At 37.5% G+C, this 26176-nt stretch overlaps 2 protein-coding genes across 16 annotated transcripts in view; both read left to right on the forward strand.

Moving 5' to 3' along the window:
• The window catches only part of LOC122521255, a 48492-nt gene extending 36386 nt beyond the window's left edge, over positions 1–12106 (forward strand). Inside the window, exon 3 of the mRNA XM_043641832.1 lies at positions 11831–12106. Within this exon, the coding sequence (XP_043497767.1) occupies positions 11831–12039 (209 nt within the window). The 3' untranslated portion in view covers positions 12040–12106. The remainder of the gene's footprint in view (positions 1–11830) is intronic.
• LOC122521253 (neurogenic protein mastermind-like) overlaps positions 1–26176 on the forward strand; it is a 161768-nt gene that overhangs the window by 65126 nt on the left and 70466 nt on the right. Inside the window, exons 1-2 of one of the 15 annotated variants that reach the window (XM_043641823.1) lie at positions 19614–20298; positions 22106–24259. The exons of 6 other annotated variants lie outside the window; for them this stretch is intronic. In XM_043641823.1, coding sequence (XP_043497758.1) covers positions 24254–24259 — 6 coding nt within the window. In that variant the 5' untranslated portion in view covers positions 19614–20298; positions 22106–24253. 8 more of the 15 variants (XM_043641829.1, XM_043641824.1, XM_043641827.1 and 5 more) reach the window with 8 other exon arrangements.

The raw sequence follows: 26176 nt of genomic DNA on the forward strand, positions 1-26176 counted from the left end.
TCAAACAATTTCAGATTTATGCTCGTTGGAAAGGTGACATTTAGCACTAAAAAAATTCTTTTGCTTTTTTTTGTTTGGCCCATTCAGTTGTGAATTACAGGGTGTTAAAAATGGAAGTCAACAAAGAGAATATTCGGTACTTTTTATAGTTTTTCTTTGATAAAGGCGAAAATACAAGCCAGGCGGCTAAAATTGTGAATAGTGTTTATGGTCCCGATACTATAACAGCTAATTACATACAATTTTGGTTTCGTCAATTCCATTCAGGTATTTTTGATGTTAAAAATGTACCTCGCACAGGTAGGTCCGTCGTCGAAAATGTCGATAAAATCACAGAAATAATCGAAGTTGACCGGCATGTTAGCAGTCGTAGCATCGCCCAGGAGCTAAAAATTGACCATAAAACAGTTTTAAACCATTTGCACAAAGCTATGTCTCGAAGACGTTCGATGTTTGGGTGCCACACCAATTAACACAAAAAAACATGATGGATCGAATTTCCATCTGCGAAGCCTTGGCCAAACGGAATGAAATCGACCAATTTCTTAAACGGATGGTGACTGGGGATGAGAAATGGGTCACATACGACAACATTGTGCGAAAACGATCGTGGTCAAAGCTCGGTGAAGCAGCTCGAACGGTGGCTAAACCAGGACTAACGACCATAAAGATTCTGCTGTGCATTTGGGGGGTCTGGGAAGGAATCATTTATTATGAGTTGCTTTCATATGTTTAAACACTAAATTTGGATTTCTACTGTCAACAAGTAGACCAGAAATAGCCAGAGAGGTGTTGTGTTCCATCAGGACAACGTCAGGCCACACACGTCTATAGTGACGGGACTCCGGAGCTTGGTTAGGAAATTTTGATGTATCCACTATATAGTCCAGACCTGGCATCAAGAAAAGATTGTGAAAATCGATTACTAGAGTTTTTCGCCAATAGAGACCAAGACTTCTGTGAGAGAGGCATTATGAAGCTACCTTTAAAATGGCAATAAATTATAGAACAAAATGGTGCATATTTGACCTAAATAGAATAATCCGAAACATGTTAAATGAAGTCTTGAAGTTCACGTAAAAATAATAGATTTCTTTTCCCAACTCTAATATTTACACGCTTTTACATAACTTAACAAAACATAATAAATGAATATTGCACGATTAAGAAATCAAGGTCCTAAATCGTATCACTTATGGCCTAAGTCGTACCTAAGAATAAAATTTAAACAAAAATAATCAAAAGGTAATATTTATTAATCAATATAGTACAATGAGTTTTTACAATCATTAAAAATTTCTCTATTTTTTGGTTAATTCCTGCACATCATAGATCGTATTCTCATATTTTATATTATAAGCATTGAATTTTCTACACGATTTTCTACACAAAGATAATGCAATAAATCGTTTTTACTTTTTGTTTGACTTATTGACATATTTCAACATAATCTACACATTTAAATTAATCATATATTAGTGAAAAAAAAAGAAAAGTATTTCCTTAACCCTTTGCGAACCGAGCACTCTTGACCATTTCGTTCCAGCTGGTCCGCACAGATTTCACTAGTCGCTTATCTGTTTGGTAGCGTTTACTTTGGAAAACATTTGAAGATGTCGAGTCACACTCGACATAGGACGCGCCAGAACAAAAAGCGATGTCGAGTCACACTAGACATAGGACCGAAAAGTGTTAAAGGATAATGCCACTCTAACGTTCGAAACAATAGCCTATTTTTGAGAATTTTTTATGGAAACATGGTAACTGCAAGGCAAAATTTGTTGACAAGCCTTTGTTATACACACTTTCAACAACATTCTTAAATTTTTTTATTAAAAATTGTCACAAGCTGGTAGTACAACAACTTAGCTAAGCGAACCTTACAGCGAGAACAATGTTCCGTAAAACTTTAATAGTTCAACGAGTTCATGACCGATTCTCTTGAAATTGATACTGGAGCTATATAATATTATTTAGGCAAGGACATAGGGGATTTAAAAAAAAATCGTCGAATACACCAATCCTTGTTTGACATAGTTTATTCCCTTACAAAAATTTTAAAATAATTTCCCTCAAACTCATTCGCTTCGTCAAATGCATTTGAAATTTACAGTATTTTAATTAGAATTATTATCAAGTATATAACAAAAGTTAATTGCTAAATATTACTTCTACTATTTTTTATTTTTAATTTGATTGTTAAATATATGTATTAAATATATTTGTGTATATGTATATGCGATATATATATATATATGAGACTATACGTCAAACAAATACTAGCAAAAAAAATAAAAATCTCTCCCGGAAGAGAATCGGACGAAAAAATAGGAGAATCGACGAGAGGTCGATGTTGCGATATTCCATGCCCGGTCCATCTGTCTATTGGAAACTACACTGACCTCTCCGGATGCGTTTCTGTCGATAAATCACAAACATTCGTTATTAAAGAAGCCCTGAAAATTGACAGAACGTAATGGAAGAAGAAAAAAGAACATATTTGAGCTTTTTTCAGAAAAATATTTGAGTATATACTGTAGTATACGTACATAAATGTATATGTATTTATGTATATTTAAAAGATTTTTTTTATCTTTGGTTGATCATGAAACAAATTTGTGTCCATCATAAATTTGAAAATATACAATTATGTCACAAAGATTCTTTTCTTTGCACTTCGAGATTATCAAAAGTAAATTTAGTAGGTAGAGCGAATGAATCATTCTCCTTAAGCCTGTATAACCAACAGTTATTTTTTTTTTTCAGATCATAGTAATTAGACTTTGTGTATATGTCTATGAAATATAAATATGTCAGGTTGACCTCGAATACAATAGGATTTGTTTCGTATTTCTTTGCGCGATGTATATAAACATGTAGATATACTTATATCTATGTAAGTGGGTCAAGGATTAATCCTCCTGTTATGCACGTAATCCTTAAAACGAGATAAATTTAATAATAGATAATTTTTCTTGTATAAATTGTAAATATCTTAAGATTTAAAAAAACGTTCGTTCTAGAAATACTTGCAATGAATGTATAATTGTTATGATAAAAAGAAATCAGAAATTAGATTGATCTTTTGATTCATTCAAATTGGATCTTATTTAACATTTGATAGAAATACAAAATAACAAGCTATTTACTCATGTATCTTCTTGTAAACTTCAGTTTTCTTCGGGACTTTATCCATCACCGTTCTTGTTTAAAGTTATCGCATCTCAAAAGGCAAGGTAAGTTACACCATCGATATTACACCAAGCAACGTTCTAAAAATGCATAAGTCGTCGCCAAGCAATACCGCGTTCAGGATCAATTTTCATAAGAAAATTGCAAGCAACTTTCTGACCGGCAATATTTAATTCAAATAGCTATTTACTGTCATTCCTAAGAAAATATTTCTTAATTTATTTAAAAATTATTTCTTATTCGTAATCAATCTGATACAATATCCTCTAATAAAAACAATAAATAAATAATTAATTTCATTTTTTATAAATATTAATCATTTTAAAAATAAATTTTGAAAACGTGCATAAAGAAAAATACGAAGAATATAATATACAAACCGAGCAAATAATAATTAACAAATTACAACAGAATCTTTCTATTTATGCACGTAAGTTTCTCGAAAAATTGGAGTCTTTAATCTCGACGATAGAAACTTTTTTGTCGATTCGTCGAAGCTTTATCTGTAAGTGTAGAGAGAAAGAGAGTTAAGAAAAACGGTTCGATATTGCGTTTATAGGCGCGAGTGTGTGTGTACAACAGTGGGTGGTTTACATGCTTGAACCGTAAAACATACTAGCCAGATTGGCTAATACACGTGGTACGAAGTACGACTGCGAGATTCCCCGTTGTGCGAAACAGGTTGCAAGGAGAGTCGTTTTTCTGTTTCGTACCAACCGAGCAAGTATCTATGTATGTGTACTGTATACATATACATGCAGCATAACATACATATATATATACCCTATGTAGATGCAGCAAACGACGAAGATATACAGGGTGCCGCATACTTCGTGGTATAACTTATTGTTAGAAAAGCTAGTCGAAGATGTCACCCTCAAAGAAAAAAGTCATTCAAGGAATAGTATGATAATTGATCGCAAAAAATCGCCAAAAACGCGAGATTCTTCTTTTTAATGACTTTTTCAATGACGTCAACGATCGCACAAAAGTTTGACTAAATTGAAATTGTTTTTTTTTTTTTTTAATTCGTTACTATCCTGTTGTTTACTAGAAAAACATTCCTTCAGTTATTTGTTTTATAAGTAAGATATCACTTTTGTTACCATTTTTCCTCTTCCAATTTTTTCCCTATGAAAAATTACACGATTCACTTTTTATTTTATATATCGGGAAAAAATAATTGATAACGAGAAGGAACAATTGGTCGTAAAAGGGGTTGTTGTGTAAATTTGTAATATTTAATAAGTCTTAAGTAGATAAGACAGGAACCATTGTAATTTCCACTTTGAGAGAAGTTACTACCCTTTTGACCTTCTTGATTTATATTTCAAGATAGTAACACGTTGGATGATTTGGCTTTACAGATTACGTTCCACCCTGTATATTTTCACGCGGATTCCGGCGCGGTGGCGACGGTGGCGAGGTAATAAGAGGCGGCTTAACCGACAGATTGCCTCATCCTCATCCCTATGCCACGTAATGGAGGCTCCTTTTCCTCGATCTCAACTTGGTTACCTTTGCTTCCTATCTTTGGTTAGAAACATCGAATAACGTGGCTTACATATGTATTCATTTTTTTTTTTGCTTATCATTTGATCAACTATTTTTAAACATTTTAATGACAACATCTTTATTGATAATTTTTATAGGATCTAATTTTGTCAATAAATGTGTTGAAAATCTTATAAGTTCAATGTAGAATACAAAAATCATGGTTTTAATGCAATATTAATCAAATGAATTATTGATGAGTATTATTAATTCATTTGGTTTGAATATGTTTAAGATTTAATCTAAGAACATATACTGTTACTTGAAGGATCGGAGGATCGAAGGGAGACTCTAGAGTCTGCGCAAGCTCACGAATAGGAGCGTAGCACTGGTAGAAGCTTGATAGGCGCGGAACGAGAGACACAAAAGATTCGATCGTGGATAACGCGTGTTCGAAAGAATTAGCAGAAACACGTGTTTCAAACGAAACAACATAACTACTTACTATTATACATATACTCTTAGCGTATATATGTTACTATATAAATAATTTAAAGCATTTTAACGTTAAATTCATTATTGATTTATTTGCATTTTAATGAAAATCAATCAAAGCTAATATTTGAACAAAATTGTAGACAATGTTGAGCTACAGAATGGAGGTAAAATTTGTTAACGTTCCTTGAAAATATCAAATATATTTTCACTCTAATTATCTACTTTAGCTCCATACTTTGAATATAAATATGAACTAGCATCTTTTACGAACTATAACTCTCGTAGAAAAATAACTCTTTGGAATATGTTTTCAACGGTTTTACGATAATGCAACGCCTTATTTAATGCGATTCCTTTTCTTAGCCTTTTCCAGCCTTATAGACGATAAAAAAGTCACGAAGTAAAAGGGACAAGGAAAAAAAAGTATCCTTATTTATCGCTTAAGGGCACTAAGGTGAAAACAGGAAATGCATAGGTACATACATAAATTGTATGCATTGGTGTGTATATGCATACCTATACATAAATATATATAGACTATATATACATATTAGCGAGTATACATATAGTTTCTGTCGATTTCGTTCGAGATTTCTAAAATTTTGGCGACAGAAATTGCGAGCAGCGTTCGTTGGATGGTTATCGAAGTTGGCGTCTCAATAAATCGCGCCAATGGAATCGAAACTGGGACGGCTTAATCCCACCCAAAATCCATTCGTGGCAAGATTCGTTCTTCGACCCTCTTGGCACAACAATGGCCGCCGGTAGTACCGTCTAGTGCCGACGAACATCATCTAGCATCCAGCAACCCCTCAGAAAGATCACCCCCTTACCTACTTACCTCTCTTCTTCGCTTCAATAAATGATCCGAAGAAAAGAAGGTTCTCTCTTTGTCTTACGAAGATCGGTAGCTCGATTAACGATTTCATAATTTATGCCTTTATTACTCCTTCCCAATTGCGATCGGGAGCTAGATTAGACAATTTCTTAAAATATCTCATGAAATTTGCTCTTTTCCCTTACCTTTAACTTTCCTTATATTTAATAATATTTTCTAATCGCTTTTACAAGAAATATCAGTGTTCTTTCTACATAAGATGTATTCTGCATTTTCTTATTACCAACAAAGTTATTATTTAGTCGAGTCTCTTTAATCTAATATTAATCGATTAATCGACCAGAATGCGTGATTCTCCCAACTCAACACTCCCGTCTTGTAATTTTCATTTACTTGTCGCTTATTTCCAAGTAATTTATTTCACGTTCATTGTATTATAGTTACGGAGACCAATGAAAAGTGAAATATAACTAAATATTTCTTCCGCTTATCTAATGACTGATAATAATAATTAAAATTAAAATGATAATATATATATAAAACAGAAAATAAGAAAAAGAGATTGCGATATGTTAAAGCGGAAAAGTAAAAAGTCGGTAGAGCAGCTTGATTTCGATTGTCCCGGAAGGAAACGTATATACCCAATTAAAGGTGGGTGCCACTCCGTCGAAGGCAATTTAGCGGAGTGTCGTCGACCGAGAGAGGGTCGCGAATAGTGTCGGATTTATGCCGTATCAACAAGGTCGGTTGGCAACCAGCCGCGGCCGGAACCCTCCGTTCTCCTCTATTCCTTCTCCCCCTCTCTTTCTCTCTCTCTCTCTCTCTCTCTCTCTTTCAGTCGAGGGGCTCCTAGGCTGATGGTTCTTACGCCACTGGGATCGATATCCCGGGAGGCCAAACAGTAAACAGCCGGTTGGTCAGGATGGAGTCGGTGGTGGGGCTGCATAACATGGAGGCACCTACTGCCTTTACCCGTCTACCACCTACTATTATACCACCTCTATCCACCTCTAGCCATACCGAGGGACGAAAGAAGGATGTCGAGAGGCCGTGGAAGGGTGGCAAGAGTAGTCGCGAAGCTTTGCGATCGAGCGACGCTGCTAAAACCTGCCGACCTCCTCTCTTTATGTCTCTCTGTCTTTGTCTCTCTTTCTCTCTAACGTTTTCTCTATATATCATCTCTCTCTCTCTCTCTCTCTCTCTCATTCTGTCTTCCTCTTTTCGCACATCCTCTTTTCCACATTTACCGCTTCGTCGCTTAACGTATCCTCCTTTTCCTCCCTCTCCTCATTCTCTTCCTCTTCCTCGTTATTTATTTTCTTTGCAGAGATTCACCTTTTTACCGATTAATATCTCGGCAAGCTTACAAGCATGAGAAAATAATAATGTGGTTTATATACCCGTTCGATTTGTCTATAGAAACTGTTTATTATGTCATATGTATCTTGTATGTATATGTATGTACCTATAACGTGTCGGTTATCTATATTCTTCTCTTATTATCAACAGATATTTGTTTCGTAACGATGAAAATGGAAACTTTAATAAGTGAAATGGAATGGAGGTATTATGAATTTATAAGGATGGAGGGCGCGTTATATGGGTTCGAATTTGTACGAAGTACGATTAAAGCGCGGCTAAAGAGCAATGAATCAGATACAGCTATTAAGGTAAACTATTAAAACGTATTCCTTTGGGAAATGCATGGGATATAGGTGGTAAAGATGAGATGGAAAGGGTATGGATTTCCTACGAAGAAGGTCGAGCTGAAACACCGGAAACGAGCCGTCTTCTCTCAACCTCGAAAAGGGGAAGGAATGGAAAGCTGCTCCGAAACGTATTCGCTTTCTTCCTTCTAGCTTCTTAAGGGAGTGCTGCGCACGCGGCGGAGTGAAAGAGATGGAAACGGAGAGAAGGGAGAGAGTGTTCGAGGAGAAAAACGGTGGGGATTTTACAGTAGCTCTGTGGCTGTCAAGGGTAACAAAAGCCAACTCGTTTTCAACCATGGAATTTTACCGAGACGCTTATTATTCTCTTCGATAATAATATTTAAATGCATTTGGATAATCTGATAAGAAAATTGATCAAATTCAATTTCCATTTTGTATTCTTATCCAAGCATAATTCCAAATAATTTCTGCAAAAGTGAACTTTCGGTCTTGTTGCAAACTGAATGAATAAATTCATTTTGTTGTTATATGAATATATGTTGTCATATGATATACGCGTAGTTGCTATTTCTAGGGAGAAACTTTTATGTAATATCGATACTTGTAGAAGCATATTTTTATTCTTTAAAAATATATATCTATATTTTCCTAGAATACCCGTATTACTTGGAAAGAAATATAAATGTAAACAAAAGTTTTAATAGTAGAAGATAAAAAATAGAAGCTTGCTAGCAAGAGAAAGAGAGAGAGAGAGAGAGAGAGAGAGGTACAAGACGTATCTTCGTTCTATAGATAAAAAGGACAAAGAAACGTTCGAGGTCAGGAGGGAAGGTCGTCGAAGGCGCGAGAATACAAACGTCGGATCGGAGATTCTCGGAAGAAGAAAGATTACTATGAGAATCTCGGTGGTGGGGAGGTTTGACGCGTGGAAAGTAGGAGGCTACGTTCGGTTCCAGTCGGTCGCATGAAGCGTGAAGGGTTCGAACGGTAGAAGTAACGGGGAGAAGCGGAGGAGCTTGAAAGCTCGGATCATTTAGTTGGAAGAGGAGAGAATGAAAAAAAAGGGAGGACGATCGTGTTCTTACGAGTATACGAAAAGACGTTTCAAGTCCTTGATAAAAACGAAAGGAGCCAACCAAAGGTAGAATCGTAATAAAACGCAAAAAAAGGATAAAAATAAAATAAAATTTCAAGAAGTCCAAGGAAAATGATTTTGTCGAAAGTAACATTATAGTCATGTTAGGATTATTAAAATGATTTTCTTTATAAAGTCATACGATGCCTCGATTCTGTCCTCCAAGAATTAAGGTGTCTACGCCAATGGCTGCATAAAGGGGGAACGCGGCACCTCGGTATTCAGCGGTTCTCATTTCTCGTTCTTTCGTAAATCTCTATTTAATCTTTGCTCTCGTTTATGTTAATTATCGGTTAACTTTGATGGGTTCTAAATATGTATATTTTTTAATAAAAATATTTCGTATGTTTAAGTATTGAGATTCTTATTTACTGTGCGGATATGTGTTGAGCGTGAACAACAAATTCTAAAATGATTGAATTTATCAAATAAAAGAAATATCTTTGAGAGATCTTTTAGTTAATAGGAAAACAAAAAAGACACATAAAAGAAATAAATTCATTGACGTCGAAGAAACGTTTAATTGTGAACGCGTTGGCGTTACCGTCGACTTGGTTTCAGTTAATGCCTGACACCAAGTCTTTTCCCAGGCCACTTCGTGTCTTTGATAGTCAGAAGATATGGTTGAGCTCGTCGTTGCTTCTCGAGAACCACGGTTAGTGTCGTCTCTCTTTCTCTGGTTAGTTTTTATTACGTCTGTCCTACATTTTCTATCCGCCCTCTCTTCTGTCTTCGTTGAGCCTCTCTTTTTCTCTCCCGTTCCGTTCCGTTCCGTCCCGTCTCGTTCGTTCTAGCTATCTCTACACCTCCGCTTAATAATACACACCAACGAAGCAGCAGCCACTATACAACGACACACCAGTGGCACCGACAGTATGGCACACCACTTTATTGATCTTCTTTCCTCGCTTTCACAGGTTTCAACCCGAATTTTCCACCACTTTATGCAAGCATCGCCCTCCTGGCCGTTTACGCGGCCCTGCACCCGGATTCATCCATTCGCCGATAAATCGAACCAGCCTCGGGGGCTGCTAAAAAGAAACCACCTTTCTTTCTCTCTCTTTTTCTCTCTCTCTCTTTTTCTCTTTCTCTTTCTCTTTCTCTTTCTGTATTTATCTTCCTCTTCTCTATCCTTCTTCCTTTGCTCCACGTTTAGCTACTATCGTCGTTACTTTTAATTTAAAAAAATGTTCCTGAAATGAATTGCCTAAACCTGATGAACTCGCCTCTCCCTATGTCCATTCAATTACAATCGTAAAAGAAAAATCTTTCAAAATGGTATCACTGTATCACGTTTAGTTATTTTTCAAATTGAATTTCATTTTCAGGCGAACAAGCTTATCTTTTACAGAACGTAAAATACTATAATTAAAAGTAAAGGTATTTGATTTGAAATGGTCGTAGAATAAAATAAAGAAAAGATTAAATAATGTAGGACGTTAAAGAAAGAGAGGGAAAGGAAGAGGCAGACGTTCGTGGTCTGGTTTCCGAGATCATGGATGGCGTTCATTGACCGCCAAGTGTAAACACTGTTGCGCGTCTCCCAACCCTTCTTCTTATCCACTTCTGCCCTTCCTTTCTCTCCCGCGACGCGTCTATCTATCTGGCCCACCTCACGAACGTTCTCAAAGCAATGATTCACAACTCGATAATTTCTCCTATCTACGTTCGAACGTGCTTTAAGGCCCATCTACAACCCCCCTTTGCGTTTCCACTTGAGACAGATTGAAATTTCAGTCGATATTACGGACGCTGTCTATGGAAAGAAAGAAATCGATATTCTCGAGTTTATACTATGGAGTATAAGAGTGTCGAGTTATTTATACGAGCAATTTGTATGATTACTCTCGATACTTTAGTGTTGATCGTAAAATTAAATAAGGATAAAACAGCTTAATGTTATTATTGAGAGAGAGAGAGAGAGAGAGGGTGATAAAACAAAAAATTAAGATAATTTTGGAGATACAATTTATAAAAGAAATTGTTCATTTGTTTTGTGGATTTTAATTTACTTTACTTGCGTAGATTCCTGTAGAATAATTTCAATACTCGTTGTTAAAGTAGCTGAGTCGAGGGTACGGACGAATGATTTGAAAAGATACCAAGATTTATGTTCAAGGAGTAACGGTCTCTAAAGCGTCGAGGCGTTGCTCTCGTGAAAGCTACAAAGTAGTAGCAGAAAGCATTGCAACGATCGCGCGTGGGAAAAGTGGGACACGCGAGCGAATCGGATGTCAGAGAGTCGAGAACCCACCGTCCTCGCTGGCTAGTAACAATAACGGGTAAAATCATTCCGTGCTTTATTACCGTGACATTACTACAAACTCATTGGTTAATTATTTGGAGATGAGCGTGTATATTACTTTCTGCGACACGAGGCCTTTTATTTATTTTTTATTTTTACCATTTTGACAAATAGAAATGAAAAAGGAATGATTCATATTCATCGAACCATTGTTGTTCTATCGTGCGACTACCGTATTATACTTTTGATTATTATGATTTGTTTTTGAATTTACGAGAAGTACTAAAAATTTCTTTTCTCATCTTTTTTTTTATTTTTTTTTTTTTATAAACCTGTGAATTCATTTAAATGAGGAGTTACCGTATCTATGTATACTATAAACGAATTAATATTTGTTGCAAACAATTATAGGGTAATTCGTGTTGTGGTAATAATCACCGAAAGACAGTATTCAACAGGGTATGAGAAGGGAATGAATTTTCATTAATATTAACATTTCATTTAGAAATATTCTAACGGTAATGGCTTTTCGAAATAAGCTTGGAATATAGGAAATCAAAGTTATTTGAACTTATTGTTAGTAGAAAATGATTAAACGTGGATCGTATTATGTATTATATTATCACGAGAAAGGACTTAAAGTATAAAATAGAGAGCGTATTACAAAAGATTTTACGGATACACGGAATAAATGTGTGTCTCCGGCTGATTCTTGATTTACAACAAATGACTAAAGAAATTCTTTTTTTCTGTTTCAGGTAAGTCCTATTCCGATGATCTATTCTTCGAGGATGCTGTATTTCGATCACCGAGCGTCGTTTCTACGGAAACAATTGAAATTTTGTATATGTCAAGTAAAAACGAATTATTTTGTTTTATTATTCGTGATTTGAAACTCTCGACGATAGGTATGTATGTATCAAGTGTATTCAAATATTTAGAACAATGTGGTTCTGCCGAAATATAACCGAGTATATCGATTTTTTTTTTATTGGAAAACAATGTTGAAAATTAATAAACAAACAAAAGAGTGATGTCAATATTATTTCATTGATTAAATTGATTCGTTCGACGGTATTTAACGATAGGAGAATGTTCATAATTCGTTTGTTACATTTTACCGATAATAAATGTCGAGCACTGTTTTCCAGGAATTTCTTTTACCGAGAAGAGATTTGTTTAACCAACGACGGTAATTCAGTTACGTGTGAGCGCGATACCAAGTAACGCACGGTCATCGTCGTCGTCTAGTCGCCGAAACGTATACCAAGTGTTCACGTATAAGGGGGACTAACAATAAAGAGTAACGTACTATGTCATTTCTAAGCAGAGATTCTCATGAACTACTTCAGAACGTGAACGTAGAAAGATTCACGAAAAATAAGAACGAAAAAGGGAAAATGGTTCGAAATGAACGAAAAATTCGTTTGTCTGTGTGTAACCAATCGAATGTTTTTTTTTCTTTATTTTTATTGTTTTTTGTTTTTTTATCTTTGTTGTTGGTGTTGTTGTCGGTAAATCATTTTTCTCTCGCGATCGAAAGCGTCGAACGAGTTCAGACGCATTGGGATTACTCGCTGATGAATTTTTTTTCGCCCTCCAATCTCTCGCACATAAAAAGGCTCGTTATATCTGGTAACTCCTCTGGGAAAAGGAAAATTTTTGTCGTGTAGTGTATATTTTGTGTAACGTGAACTCTTCGAGAGTGAGAGAGAGAAAGAAAGAGAAAGAGAGAGACGAGTTGATACTTTGGGTCGAAGGTTGAAAAGGGTAACTCGTGCGCTCGCCTACGCCTCGACGAGCCACGCGTCCTTCTCGTTTTGTCCCTTGCAGCGAGATCTTTTTCTTTATCCTTCCACATGTATTTCCTTCTTAAAAAGGACGGTGAAAGGAGCTCGTTGGTTTAACAGCAGAGGCCTTCGTTGGAACATTGGAATAAGATTTTTGAAATTTAATCCTGTCGAGTGGATAGTAGTTATCTTTCTTTCTTTTTTTTTCTTGTGTGTGTGTGTAAATCTAGATCGCATAATAAATTGTATTCTGCTCTTATTATCGGGGAAAAAAATTATTTTTGTCAAATTATTGGTAATTGTATGTCAAAATCATAGGATATAATAATTTTTTCGTCGGTTTCATTTGACTTTCTTGCTTCCTCTCGCCTTTCCTTTATCGCAACAAAGAGAAAACATAGTTTGCTTGCAAGTGGAATTCGCTGACGGCAGGTTTCTCTGAACTCGCATGATTATCGTGCGCGTCGCAAGATAAGTTGAAAGGCTCTTCGTATATGTTAGCGATACGCCAAAACGTAAATCGTAATGAGAAAAATGGTAGGAATAGTTTAGACACTTTTATCTTAACTATTTCTAAACGTGACTGAATTTCTATTACGTATCGTTTAACATATTTACTTATTTTATCACGACTTTAAAGAAATAAGAAAAGACACACACAAAGAAAAAAAAGAAACGCGAAAATAATTGCAAGTATGTCAAATATGATTTTTCTTCGTAAATTTCGCTTTAAAACTTGATCGATTACGGTACGCGTTACAAACAAATAAATACCCTGGTTTAAATTGATGCGTAGTTTATTGAAAAATAGTTTGAATGAAAATAATGTGCATTATTTTGTCGGAACTTTGAAGAAACATCGAAAAATTTAAGCATCAGAAATTTCTAAGAGTATCAATACGACGGAATAAGTTAAGAGGGGAAATAGAAAGAAATGGAAGATAAGGAGAAAATGGAAAGAGAAAGAGAGAGAGAGAGAGAGATTTGCGTCTCGACGTCGGACGCTCGGCAGTCGCGTAGCCCGAAAGTTCCACAGTCGTGACGATGTTCACGCTGCGTACATCTGAGGGTGGATTGAGATTTTCATGTGGCGCAGGCGTCGTTGCACTTTCAAGTATTCTAAGAGACCGAGAACGTTAGAATGAGATAGAGCTAAAAAGAAACAGGCCAAAATGAGTGAGAAAGACCGAAAAAGAGGAAGAGAGAGAACAAAAGATACGTTTCCTCTTTTCGTTGTAGAAGCTCTTGGCGTTTTCACCCTCCGCCTTCTACCCTTCCTTCTTTCCCACTCTGGGTGACGAACGTACGCAAAATAGCGGCACGTTGTCGAGAGCGTCGCGTCTCCTTTCCAGCAATCGCATTTTCCACCTTGCTTGATAAAAGCATAGTCTTCTGGATTTTCTCACTAAAGAACACCTTTCTCTAATCGTTCTTTTTTTTTTTATAAACGTATATAGATGTAAATTTTGATAGATGTTGATATTTTTTAGGCTGATATTATAGGTACAGGATATATCCAGAAGATGATTCTATATGTAACAGTAAGTCGAGAAAATGAAGTAACATTTTTTGATTTCAGTATATATAATATAATAATATTAATAATATTAATATTGAGAAACATATAAATGTATTATTTATAATTTTTATTATCTCTCCTCATCCGAATCTACCTGGTGTATTGGCAAATAATTATTATTAATTTTTCCTTTAATTATCTTGAAATTACTTTAGGAAAATGTTATTTTACTTTGCCATAAAATCCGAAAATAATAAGTTACATAAGAAACGATAAAATCAAAAAATTAATAAAACATCTTAAAATTAATCTAAAACGTTAAGAAGAGTTACTCGCATTTAATATTAAGATTGGAGTTTATTAGAGCGAAACAACGATAATAAGAAAAATCCGGCTAGGTGGATATTTTTTTATTTTCTTTTTTAGGATGGGAAAGTTCGTTAGAAAAATTTTTTAATCGCGTTTATGTACGAGTGAACCCACAGAAAACTTTTTATTATCGCTTAGCAATCAGTACTTGCTTTCTCGTACGAGCTTGAACGCGTTAATTGTAACCCTTTGTTTATTTTAAATTTCCTACCTTTATAACGTCTCGTAGAATAATACAAAAGTCTTGATTTAAATATCATAATCGAAGTATAACCGAATCGACATTCGTAATCGTCTCGTACAATTTTATTTACAGTATCGCGCAACAGGTGACACGATGTGCATTTTATTTTATATTCCCATTTAAAATGCGTCGAATCGAAGTCGATCGAGGAAAATTAGAGTTCCGTAGAATCCGCGATCGTATATTATAATTTCTACGTGATAGATCAATTTAAAATGAAGAAAAGAGAATCTATCGTTGGATAGTGACGATGCCAAGCAAGACACGCATTCCGACGAAGAGCTCATGCAAAAATGGATGGCATTGATGGGATGGTTGACAACAGAAAGAGATAAAAACGGATGCAAATAAGAGAGAGAGAGAGAGAGAGAGAGAGAGAGAGAGAGAAAGAGAAAGAGAAAGAGAAAAAAGGATCTTTCGCAAATCAGCGAGAGATGGCATCGCCCTGAAGTACCTTTCTCTTTCCACGAGTCGTACGTACTTTTTCTCTCTATCGCTCCTGCTCGTTCAAAATCCTTTCTTTCGTACGCTCATTGTGCCGGATAATATCGCTGTTGCCTTCTTTTTTCGCCGAGTGTCGCGGCCGAGTCTCGAGAGAAATGAAGTCGACAGGAGAAAGAGAGTGAGAGAGAGGGTGAGAGTGAGGGAGAAGGTATATACAAATATAGAGCGTATATATGTATGTAAAAGCGAGTCGCTTTCTCTCTCGGTGGACATTTCGAAAATAGTCCTACTCGAAAGTATACGAAAAGAAAAGATCAATTATTCTTAAGGGGTAACACCTATTTAACAGGTCGAAAATGAATTTTATGATCGGCAATTTTTTTCTAATTTTCTCTATAATACTATTGAAAAATTACTTGGATAATTTTATATTATTAATATTGAAAGGTATACAAAATTAATTGTTTTTAGTGATAAAAATATTCAAATTGACATCTGCATAATGGAGGGTGTCTGTCTGTTAAGATGGTCAACGGTAAGCAGCACGAGTACTGTAATTTTTGGTTAAGAACAAAATAGCAACATTTTGTTTTTTTCTTTACTTCAGTACTCAGAAAAATACGTAGCCGTTTCTGAAAATATTGATTTTTAAAAAATGGCAGTTTTGAAACGAAACCTCATTTTGTGAGAAAAAACCGTGTAAAATTACTTGGGAGTAAGTTTTAATTTTTCAAACAAATCCTAAATACTTTTTTAAAGAATCTAGTTATCAAAGTATTGTTATACAATTTGAAATCAGTTGAAAAAAAATCGTTTTAATTATAACGATAGTCAACTTGAAAAATGCTGTTTCGAGAAGCCTATAACACGAAGAAAAGATTTTCTTGTCTATAGAACTCCATTTGTTCTCAATTTTACGGAGCCCAAGGTATGTATTTAAAGAATAACAAAAAATATCAGTTTGTTTACAATTTTACGTAGCTGTTACCTGTTAATGATACTTGCATAAAAATGCATATAGACAAAAATATGGAGCACATTGTTCGTAATCTTAAAATGACATAGCGTATATAAAAAATAGTTCACGTTCGAGAAGATAAATGGAATAGGGAGAATTCAGCTCAGCGAGTCCGAGGAAAATCGAATTAAATTCGCATGTATACACGGGTAACGTGAATGAGAAGAAAAAGGGAGGAATGGTGGGAAGAAGAGGAGGGTTATTATGTTACTCGGGATGTTCATGACGCTTATCCTGGAAAGGAGGAGGATGGTGGCGGCAAAAGGATGGCGGTATTGGCGGTTGCGGCTATCTTTTTCTCTCTCTCTCTCTCTCTCTTTTTTCTCTTTCTCACACGTACAAACGCATGTACATGCATAGACATCTACGTAGCAGCTCGTTTCTCCGTTCTTTCTGTGCTCCCGTCGTTCTCACGGGGCGAAGCGGTTCAGTGCAACGTCCTCGACGCCCATAGCAGCCGCCACAGGTAGCGTCGTCGTCACCGTCACCGACGCCGACGCCATCGTCGCCGCCATCGCCATTGCCATCGTCGTCGCCGTCGCCGTCGCCGTTGCTGTCGCCGTTGCCGTCGCCGTCGCCGTCGCTGTCCTACCTATCTTCGTACGTATTTGCGCGCGCGCGCACGTACTCGCCTATTGTGTATTTGTGTCGGAGGACGACTAACGTAAGCGAGACAATGGTCAGTGGCATAGGTGGCTTCGCTCGTAACGCGCGTACTTTGCCTTTACGGCGGCCGCGTTAGACTTAATTAAAAGCTCGAATCATCCCTCTCGTAAATGAGAGCATGCGGAAAAGAGAGGGAGTGAGAAAGAAAGAGAGACAGAGATAGCTTGCAGATATTAACGTCGCATTCGTATGCGAAACTCGCGTGGCGATCCAATAATTCCGCGTTGAGGAAAAGCGCACTTCGTTATCCCTCTACACTCCTCAGGAAATTACACGTCCTCCAAGTCTGAGCCGACGATGGGTCAGCGCTTTTTATCTGCCCTTCTTTTACAAATGTGGGATATTGTTTACCAAACATTCTTTTTTTTTTCTTTTTAAACTACTAACAAATGTATTTCTTTTTTATCTCTGCAATAGTTTTTTTAAAATATCTGATGGAAAAGAAAACAAGAAAATGTAAATGTTTAAATATTATTCTATATGTATTAGGATGATCGATTATTATCGTAGATCCAAAGTTAGTCACTTTAATCACGAATTGAGTATAAAAATCATGGACAAAGTTTAATCTGTTCGAAACTTTTCTCGTTTCTTCGAACGAGAAACAATTTAAAGTAATTCAAATTTATCGATCGATAATTCGTTGCATATTTAATCGTTGCCAAAGTTACTGCTTACGAATCGAGAAGCATTGTTTCTAAGCTTATAGGTAAAACTTTTCCGATTGTTAGACGTTCTAAATTTTCAATAAATATAATAATTAATATAATCAATAATTATTAAAATCGTAATTTAACATCATCTTTAGCTCGAATCTTCGTGTTATGTTATCAGCATTATTGTTATTTCTTAGATGACGAAATTTTCATGAATATTTTCATGAATGCGATAATGAGAAAAAATGTTTAGTTCAAGTCAAAAAAAATATTCATCGATCGTTTAGAAAATTTTCCTGCAGACGAAAAAATATTTATATTTGCGCGTATGTGTGTATAAAATGCTTGCCTTTTAAAATGTTTTCGAATTCGTTTTTTTCCAAGAAACATCGTGCGAATCAAATAATCGTAACTAACAAACACGCGAGAAACGTTACCAAGCGGAAAATACACACGTTACGCGTTCTAAGGTTAAGGTCGAGGTTTCTCTCGCGAGCAAACATCGGTGGGGAACATGGTGAAGAAAATACGTTTAACTGCACGTCTAGTTGTTTGCAACGATTCCTTTTTATAACGTGAACATTTGATATCTCTTATCGGATCGGGTACTTGAAAAAAAAAAGCACACAAAAAGATAATATTGCAGAAACAATTATATTTGGAAATTGTACTAGAATAGACGTTCGTGCAAAATAATCATCGTTTATTAATTAATTAGTTAATCGTGGACGTATAAACAAGTAATTAATAGAATGTAAAGAAGATCATTACGATGAACAGACTGATTTGAAAATGAATAATAAGTAAAAAAAAGATAGTAAACAGCAAGAACATATTGAAACGACGAGATCGAGCACCACTGGCGCGGATTTGTAGTAGCGTAAGCAGAGCGCGGTACAGATGCGTCGGCTGTTGCGCGCGCGCGATCGACGAATCCCGGCACCGTGAAACCGTGATGACGTAACCGCCAAGCGTTGGTGAGGTTGAAAGTGCGGGCGACGCGTCGCAACGCGGCTCTTCGCTGCTGTATGTATATATGTAGCTATGTATGGATGCAGCGCGTGGGCGCGCGCGCGCGTATGTGTGTACGTGCGCGAAAAGCTTCGTCGCCACTTCGCGTGGGAGGGCTTTAAGTCGCGCTTGTGACTTTCCTTCCTCTGAGAATCCAAAGAATTCTACACAACGTGTCGCGCATTGTTCTATCACGCCACGTGCTTCTTGCAAATTCTTTTAATAGTTTGATAATACAATCAGTGAATGAATTCACTTGTTAAAAATAATTGACATTTTAGAATTTTTTTTTTCTTTAACCTAATCGAAAAATGTGATTTCCAAGAAAGAAAAAGTAAAAAGAGATCGTATATAGTTACTAAAAAGAATGCGTCCCTTTCGAGATAACTCATTCTTCCTGTAGAAAATTTCCCTAAGGATAGTGTACGCTTTTTCGAAATGATCAGGTCTCTTTTTCCTTTCCGTAAGAGCGGTAGGTAATAGAAAAAGTTTCGGCAGGTTTTAAGGGAAGTGTAGATAGTCTGATAGGGAGTATCGGGTGGGTGACCGACCCGATGCGCAGGTAGTCCGATGTTTCATCCCCACCCTCCTGCGTTTCACTTTGGCTGATGCCACGCGAGCGTATGAAACGTACAACTATTGGAATTGTGTGCGACAATAATACGTCGTACGGTATAACGCTACGATGGTGAGATGGAAGTATAAGGTTCTTGAAAGAGGGAGTGAAAAAGGGAGAGTAGGGGAGAGAGTCTCTCAAAGTCCGTTGTCGTCCTTGTCGTCGTCGTCGTCGTCGTCGTCGTCGTCGTCGTCGTCGTCGTCGTCGTCGTCGTCGTCGTCGTCGTTGCGTCGTGTCGCGGTTGGTGGCATCGAGGCGTCCGGTAGGAGCGTCGCGTTGCGTCGTGTAAAATCACATGCATATATACAGATTCTCACACACAGAACACAAATTCATATGTGTGAAGAAACGCATATCTATGTATATATAAAATACTACATGTATAAGGAAGGAGCACATCGAAAGGAACGAAACAGCTTCGGGTTTGGTCGGACGCGTTCGGAGCATGCTATTCACCGAAGCCGGCCGATGTTCACCGAGTAGAGTTGGTCGACTAGCGTCGCGCAGCCAGGATAGCAAGCGAGCAAGTAAAGCAAGCAAGTAAAGCAAGCAAGCAAGCAAGCAAGCTGGCAGGCAGGCAAGCAAGCAAGCAAGCAGCAGGCAGGCAGGCGAGGTCTCCTCTTTCGAGAGTCGAGTCGGGGAGTCAGTGGCTGACGATTCCTCGGGCCGTCAGGTTGTTCGTGCGGGGGATGTCGATGTCTTGCGCTACCACGAAACCACGTGCGCCGCGTGACAGTTCCAATAGAGCCGTGGGAGGAGAGGTTCGTTGTGTTGCTGAGCCGACAAGACGCGACATCGTACGAGCACCGATCGAGCGCGGCAAACATCTTCCTACTTCGTCTTCCTTCTCATCTTTTAGTGTTGTTTTAACATCGCAATCAACGACGATAACCGTACGACGATCTTTTACGAATCTTGTCTTTTCTTATTCTTTCCTTTTTCTTCTTCTTCCTTTTCTCTTTTTAAGAGAAAATGCACTTTTTCTTATCTCCTGTTTCCATTTTCATCATTTTCTTTCGTATTCGTTGATCGTCTGTCAAAATCTTTCGTTATTTCTCATAGTTATAAGAGGAAATTTCCGGTTGATTATGAAATTCTCTCCCAGATTAAACTGTCGATTCGACCTTTGGTAATTTTTGATAAAGTACAACTTACGAACGGATCGATACTTGTTGGAAGAAATAAAAAATCAAGAGGAATTTTGATTGATATCGGTCAGTGAATATTGTTTTCATTGTCGAGATTATAAAAAGAATCTAAAGACGTCGAATGTGAATATGAGTGTTTTACGTGAGAAGAATGTCCAAATTGAATGTCTGATTTGTCACCTCTTGCACAAAAGTAAGATTGAATGCGTTGTAAGAACGGGATCGATTCTATTAGCCGATTTCGAATATCTAGAAACTCTTACTTAATAATCACAATTTTAATTAATTCAAAACTTATAAGCACTCTTATTCTAGTAATATATGATTTCGTAGATTAAACTTTAAATTGATTGATATAAGCAGAGTAAATGAATAATACCGATCACACGAAGAAATATAAATCATTGAAGGTATCTCAATCTTGTCTCATGTTGATGCTGGTTGCTCCTTATGTTTGGAGGACAGCGCGAAGAAAATGAATCGGGCTGAGTCGAATACGTAACGCGTGTAAATTAGTTGCGGGACGGCCGCGCCTGGGAAAAGAAACGGAATAATAACGACCGCGACCGGAAGGAGAAGGCAACGACGACGGAGACGGGGAAAGGAAGGGTAAGAGGGATAAAAAAGGAGGAAGAACGCAAACGAGAGAAAACTTCACGAATGCGATAGGAGACAGAGAGAGAGAGAGAAGGGAGGAGAAAAAGAGAGGAAAGAGAGAAAGAGAGAAGAAAGTCACGAAGGTTTGGATAGAAAAGATAGATAGAGAGAGGGAGAGAGAGAGAGAGAGAGAGAGAGTGGGTGAATGTGGCGTGGAGGTTATTGCGAAAAGAGGAGGAAGGAGGTGGAAAGATTTCTGGGCACGCGCAGTCCACCTGCTAGCATGTAGTGGCACGCGCCGTACCAACCCTTCTCCATCAGCATCACCAGCACCACTACCACTAACAGTACTACCACCATCAAGAACGGTAGCAGCGACAGCGGCAGCGGCAGCAGCAGCAGCAGCAGCAGCAGCGGCACAGCCGCTAGCATCGTTTGGCCCTCTCCACCTATACTAACTCTCTTTCCACCACTGTTCCGTTGGTGCGACGGTAGTCGAGCACTCCCTCTCTCGTCGCGGCGCTTCGTTCTCCTCCACGGTCGTCGCGTCGTTTCTCCCACCCTCCCCCCGAACGTTCCTTCCTCCGGAACGGTCCCCTCGCGCGTGCCGCGCGGGAGTCAATCGCTCGTGGACTTCGACGAGGCGAGCACACGCGGCTTCTTTCTCTCTTCTCTTTCTCTCCTCTCCCGACGTCGTTCGTGCGTGACGTTTTCGACGTGAAAAAGTAAGAAAAAGAAAAAAGTACGATCGACGTCGTTCGCCGTGTCTTTTGACGTTTCTCTCTCTCTTCCTCTCTCTCCCCTCTCTCTCTCTCTCTCCCTTTTTCTCTCTCTCTCTCTTACTCTCAACCTTTTTCTTCTTTTTCGATGACTCCCATTTTTCTCTATCTCTCTTCTCTCTTCATTTCCCTACAAACTCTTAGCGTTTCTAATTGGTTTTAACTCTTCGATGTAGCCGCATATTAGGTGAAAGAAGATAAGATCGATAAAGGAAAAGAAGTGTTTGAAATTCAAGGTTGGAGTGGGAAAGACTTTTGTCGATAAGGTGTGAAGAAAAAGAGGAGAAGGAAGAACGGAGAATTACGAAGTAGTAGAAAAGTAGGAGAGCACGGCACAAGCGTAGCCGGCCGATGTTCGCGTATGAAAGAACCCGGTCGGCCTCTTCCGCCTTCTCCTCCTCATCCTCTCGCGAGAGCACCGCGAGGAGGGAAACGTCATCGACGAGGAGAAGTTTTATCTAAGAGCCGAGACCGGTGTGTGGAGAATAACGACGAGGAGGACGAGGACGACGGCGAAGCCGGTCCTCGTCTAAGCGTTTTTCTCCGATCCTCTTGAAGAAAATAAAAGGGAAGAAAGGCTGACTGTTCGAAACCTAAGAAAGAGGAAAAGCCAGCCAGCCAGACAGCCAGCTTGCCCGTTGTCCGTTGCGGTTTGTGATTACTTCGAGTCTCCTCGTTGGAACGCATTTGAGTGGCCGGCTGATGCCCGCTGATCCGACTGTTCCGCTGCAGACTTTTTCCGTTCGTTCGTATCTGCCGTAGTGGAAAAGAGGTAGGGAGAGAGGGAGAGGACAAGCACACTTTTCTTGATCGTTATTCCGCGCAACGAACGTTTCTCATCGACTGAGCTCCTCTCTTTCTCTCTCTCTCTCTCTCTCTCTCTCTCGTGTTCTCGCTTGCTCGCAAAACCACCTGTTGACGATTTACGAGGGAAAATCTACGTCACTCCACCTTATGAAACGTTGTTATCGTCTTTGACATTTTTTTCCAGAAGATCCGGAAAATGATTATTTCTACTTAATACAAGACGTCATTCCAAAGAACGGTGCTAACGATCGATCTAGTGTTAAATATCTTGGCTAACAGGTGAATACCATTGTTTCCTTTTCCTTTTGATTTGATTTGTTTTTGATTGATCGAAACGTGTCAAAAAGAGGAGAGAGAGAGAGAGGAAACCAAAGCGCAGCTGTCCCTTTCGTCTGTCTCGGAGAGTACAGAGTACTCGTTGCAACGAATGTTTTTCTATGTCAATGTTATCCGCCCGTTGACGTGCAATCGGTCAGTTACATCGGCGCTGTCTGAAAAACTTCTCGGTGTCAAGGGGTCACGGAACGTTCTGTGTTGATTACGGGCTCTATGAAACGCCTTTCGGACAGGTCCGCTCTCTTTCTCTGTCATTCTTATACATTTTCGCTCTGTTAAACGATAAAAGGAACAATCAGAAGCTCTTGAAAAAGAGGTGGAAAAAAAGAAAGAGGAGGAGGAGGAAGAGAGAGAGAAGAAACGATTTGTCCTTTCTAAGAAAACTCCAAAGACGATCGATTCAAAGTGATAGCTAGTCAAATAATAAATAATTAAGAAGAAGAAGAAGAAACAATAAGAAAAAACGATATATCAATAGTCATAAGAATTGAAGTGTATTCCCAAGGAAAATTGGAACTTTTTCGAAATATTTCTTCGAGAAGAAAGATATAACGAGTGATTTTCGTTGTGTTATTCGTCGACGATAGCGTTAAACAAACTTCGACGACCTTCCGCGCACATAGAACTTCGCCGGTATCTGCAAGGTGAACCGATAACGCTTTTGTAATAATAATATAAAGCCATTGGACTTGTTCGAAAACGAGCATCAACGTTAGCTCGTTATTGTTCTTCGAATCGATCGTGTTATTTTGTTTTCTTTCCTTTTATTAAATTCATCGATACGCGAAGTGTGGAAAAGGAAGAACTGGAGAATTATATACTTTCATAAACTCGATATAGTGAAGAAAAGTGTAGAAACGCGTAAATTTTTGATACGCTCGTTGGAAAAGCGACCAAAATCGAATTTTGTCATTAATTATTAAAGATTTATTAGACGTATTAGAAAAAGCAGTGAACGGTGGACTGTGCATTTGGAAAGGAAAAGAGAGGGGAAAAAAGGGAGAAAAAAGTGCATCGAACAAAAAAAGATTAAGAAAAGTGATCGAACGAGGATAAACAGCGTGTGATCGAAAGAGGGTATGGTGGGCCCGGCACAACCAGGGCCTTGGGCCCGGGTGGCCGATCTCTGAAAGAAGAATCTTATATCTGACCCGTCAATTTGCTCCATTAAGCTGCCTGGAATGATGGTATGTTTATTTTTCTCTATCATTTAAAAACACGATATTTGATAACGTTTCCGTAACGAAATCGATAAACTTCGTCATGCATACTAAAATTCAAACCTATCCTGTATCCTGAGTACTTAATCGATACTATCAAAAATAATGTCTATATTTTTTGTTTAATTTTCTATCGATAAGAATCTTCGTTTTAAATATTAATGTCTTTTAATCGTCTCGTCGTATTTATTTATCTAGAAAGTCAAGAGAAGATTAATTTAATATTTCAATTAATAAATTGATATAAAAATACATGAAATCATAATTAAAATCGTGTCACGATTTGATCATTTTGTTATGGTCTAGAAATTCGTGATAAGAATACATACGTTTGAATGTCAATAGAAAAACATAGGATTCATTAGGAAACTTGATATCTCGATAGTTTTTATAAAAAAAAAAAAAATGATAGAATAAAAATAAAAACAAAATGACATTTATCGCATCTAATTCGAAATCGCAAAGCTCTCGAAGGTTAGAATAAATGATGGACACGTACGCACGAGCACGTATTATGCGGCCGTGACAATAGAATCGACGAGTGTCGTCGTCGTCTAACGGCATTCTAGCGGTCGACTGAACGATAATAGGAGGACTTCGCGATATTCGTATCGTTCTTCAGTTTTCCTCTGTTTGGTCTCGTGGTTGTTCTGATCTTATCGATCTTTTCGTACTTGCACAACACAAATACATAGGCACAAAGTGATCATAAAAATATGTCTCATAGTTTTTCAAAGTCATTTTTTGATTCGTCCAGACATAATTTCATTCGCGTCGATGATTGATTTATCATTTCATCGACGTAACTTCGACATTTATATCTACGTGAAAAAAGTGAGAAAGGATTTTTGGTGTAGGAAATGAGCGTTGTTGCTATATTGCTTAAAATTGTCTTTTATTTCTTTTTTTTAAGAGAAGATCATATATTATATTATATTTTCTTAAGTTTACGTTGGATTAGTTTAATTAAAAGTAGATTGATTTGTGATTCAGTTTTAAAAGGCTGACTTGTATATTATAGATCGTCCGTTTTATGTTGACCGTTATCAATGAAATCGTTTCCTTATTACCCAATTTAATCGAGTTTGTCGTTAGAACGATATTCCCACTGGCAACGTAACTACCATCTACTAATTACTTAAGCCTCGTATCGTTCGTACGGTTATTTAATAAAGAACATTACGCGTAGAGACATACGTATCCGTGATGTTCGTGTTCGAATCTAAGAACTAGATTACGCAAAGCAGTAGACGCGTTCCGCCTTTGATAAGGAATAAAAACTTCATGATTATCTTTACCCGTTTATGATACTACGATAAATTCGTTCCACGAATGCTATGGTATTAAAGTGTTCGCAGAAAGCCAACCCTTCTGATCGAATTTTTTATCGACGCGCTTTCGAAATGCAGGACAGGTTGCCGTTAAAACGAATCGATCTTTTAATGATCAAATGGAATGAGTAGATTTGATCATTTATTTGATTCTTCCATTTTTATGACTACTTTTAATAAATCCAAATGAGCATTTTATCCTGGAAACGTTGGAAGTTAAAGATTGATCATTTCTAAAGAAAGGGAAAAATGATGAGAGCAATTATTTGATTAGTAAATTTAATCTATCTTGAGTATCGTTGATAAACGTTGTTGGATCGATCACACGTAGATAATACTTTATTTTTTCTTTCTTTCTCTTTTTTTAAAGGGTTGTTACATAGCTCCGTTCGCACATAATAATTATTATCGAGCGTCACGAGGGAGAGACTAGCCGTACTTATCGTTATTCGCGTTGCAATTAACTACCGCGGAGGTGGTGCATTCCCCTTTTCGTTCACGTGGGTGGAAAGGGAGTGAGAGAAAGAGAGAGAGAGAGAGAGAAATGGATAGA

Source organism: Polistes fuscatus, unplaced genomic scaffold, assembly GCF_010416935.1.
Source record: "Polistes fuscatus isolate 324 unplaced genomic scaffold, CU_Pfus_HIC Scaffold4, whole genome shotgun sequence".
Classification (NCBI taxonomy): Eukaryota; Metazoa; Arthropoda; class Insecta; order Hymenoptera; family Vespidae; genus Polistes; species Polistes fuscatus.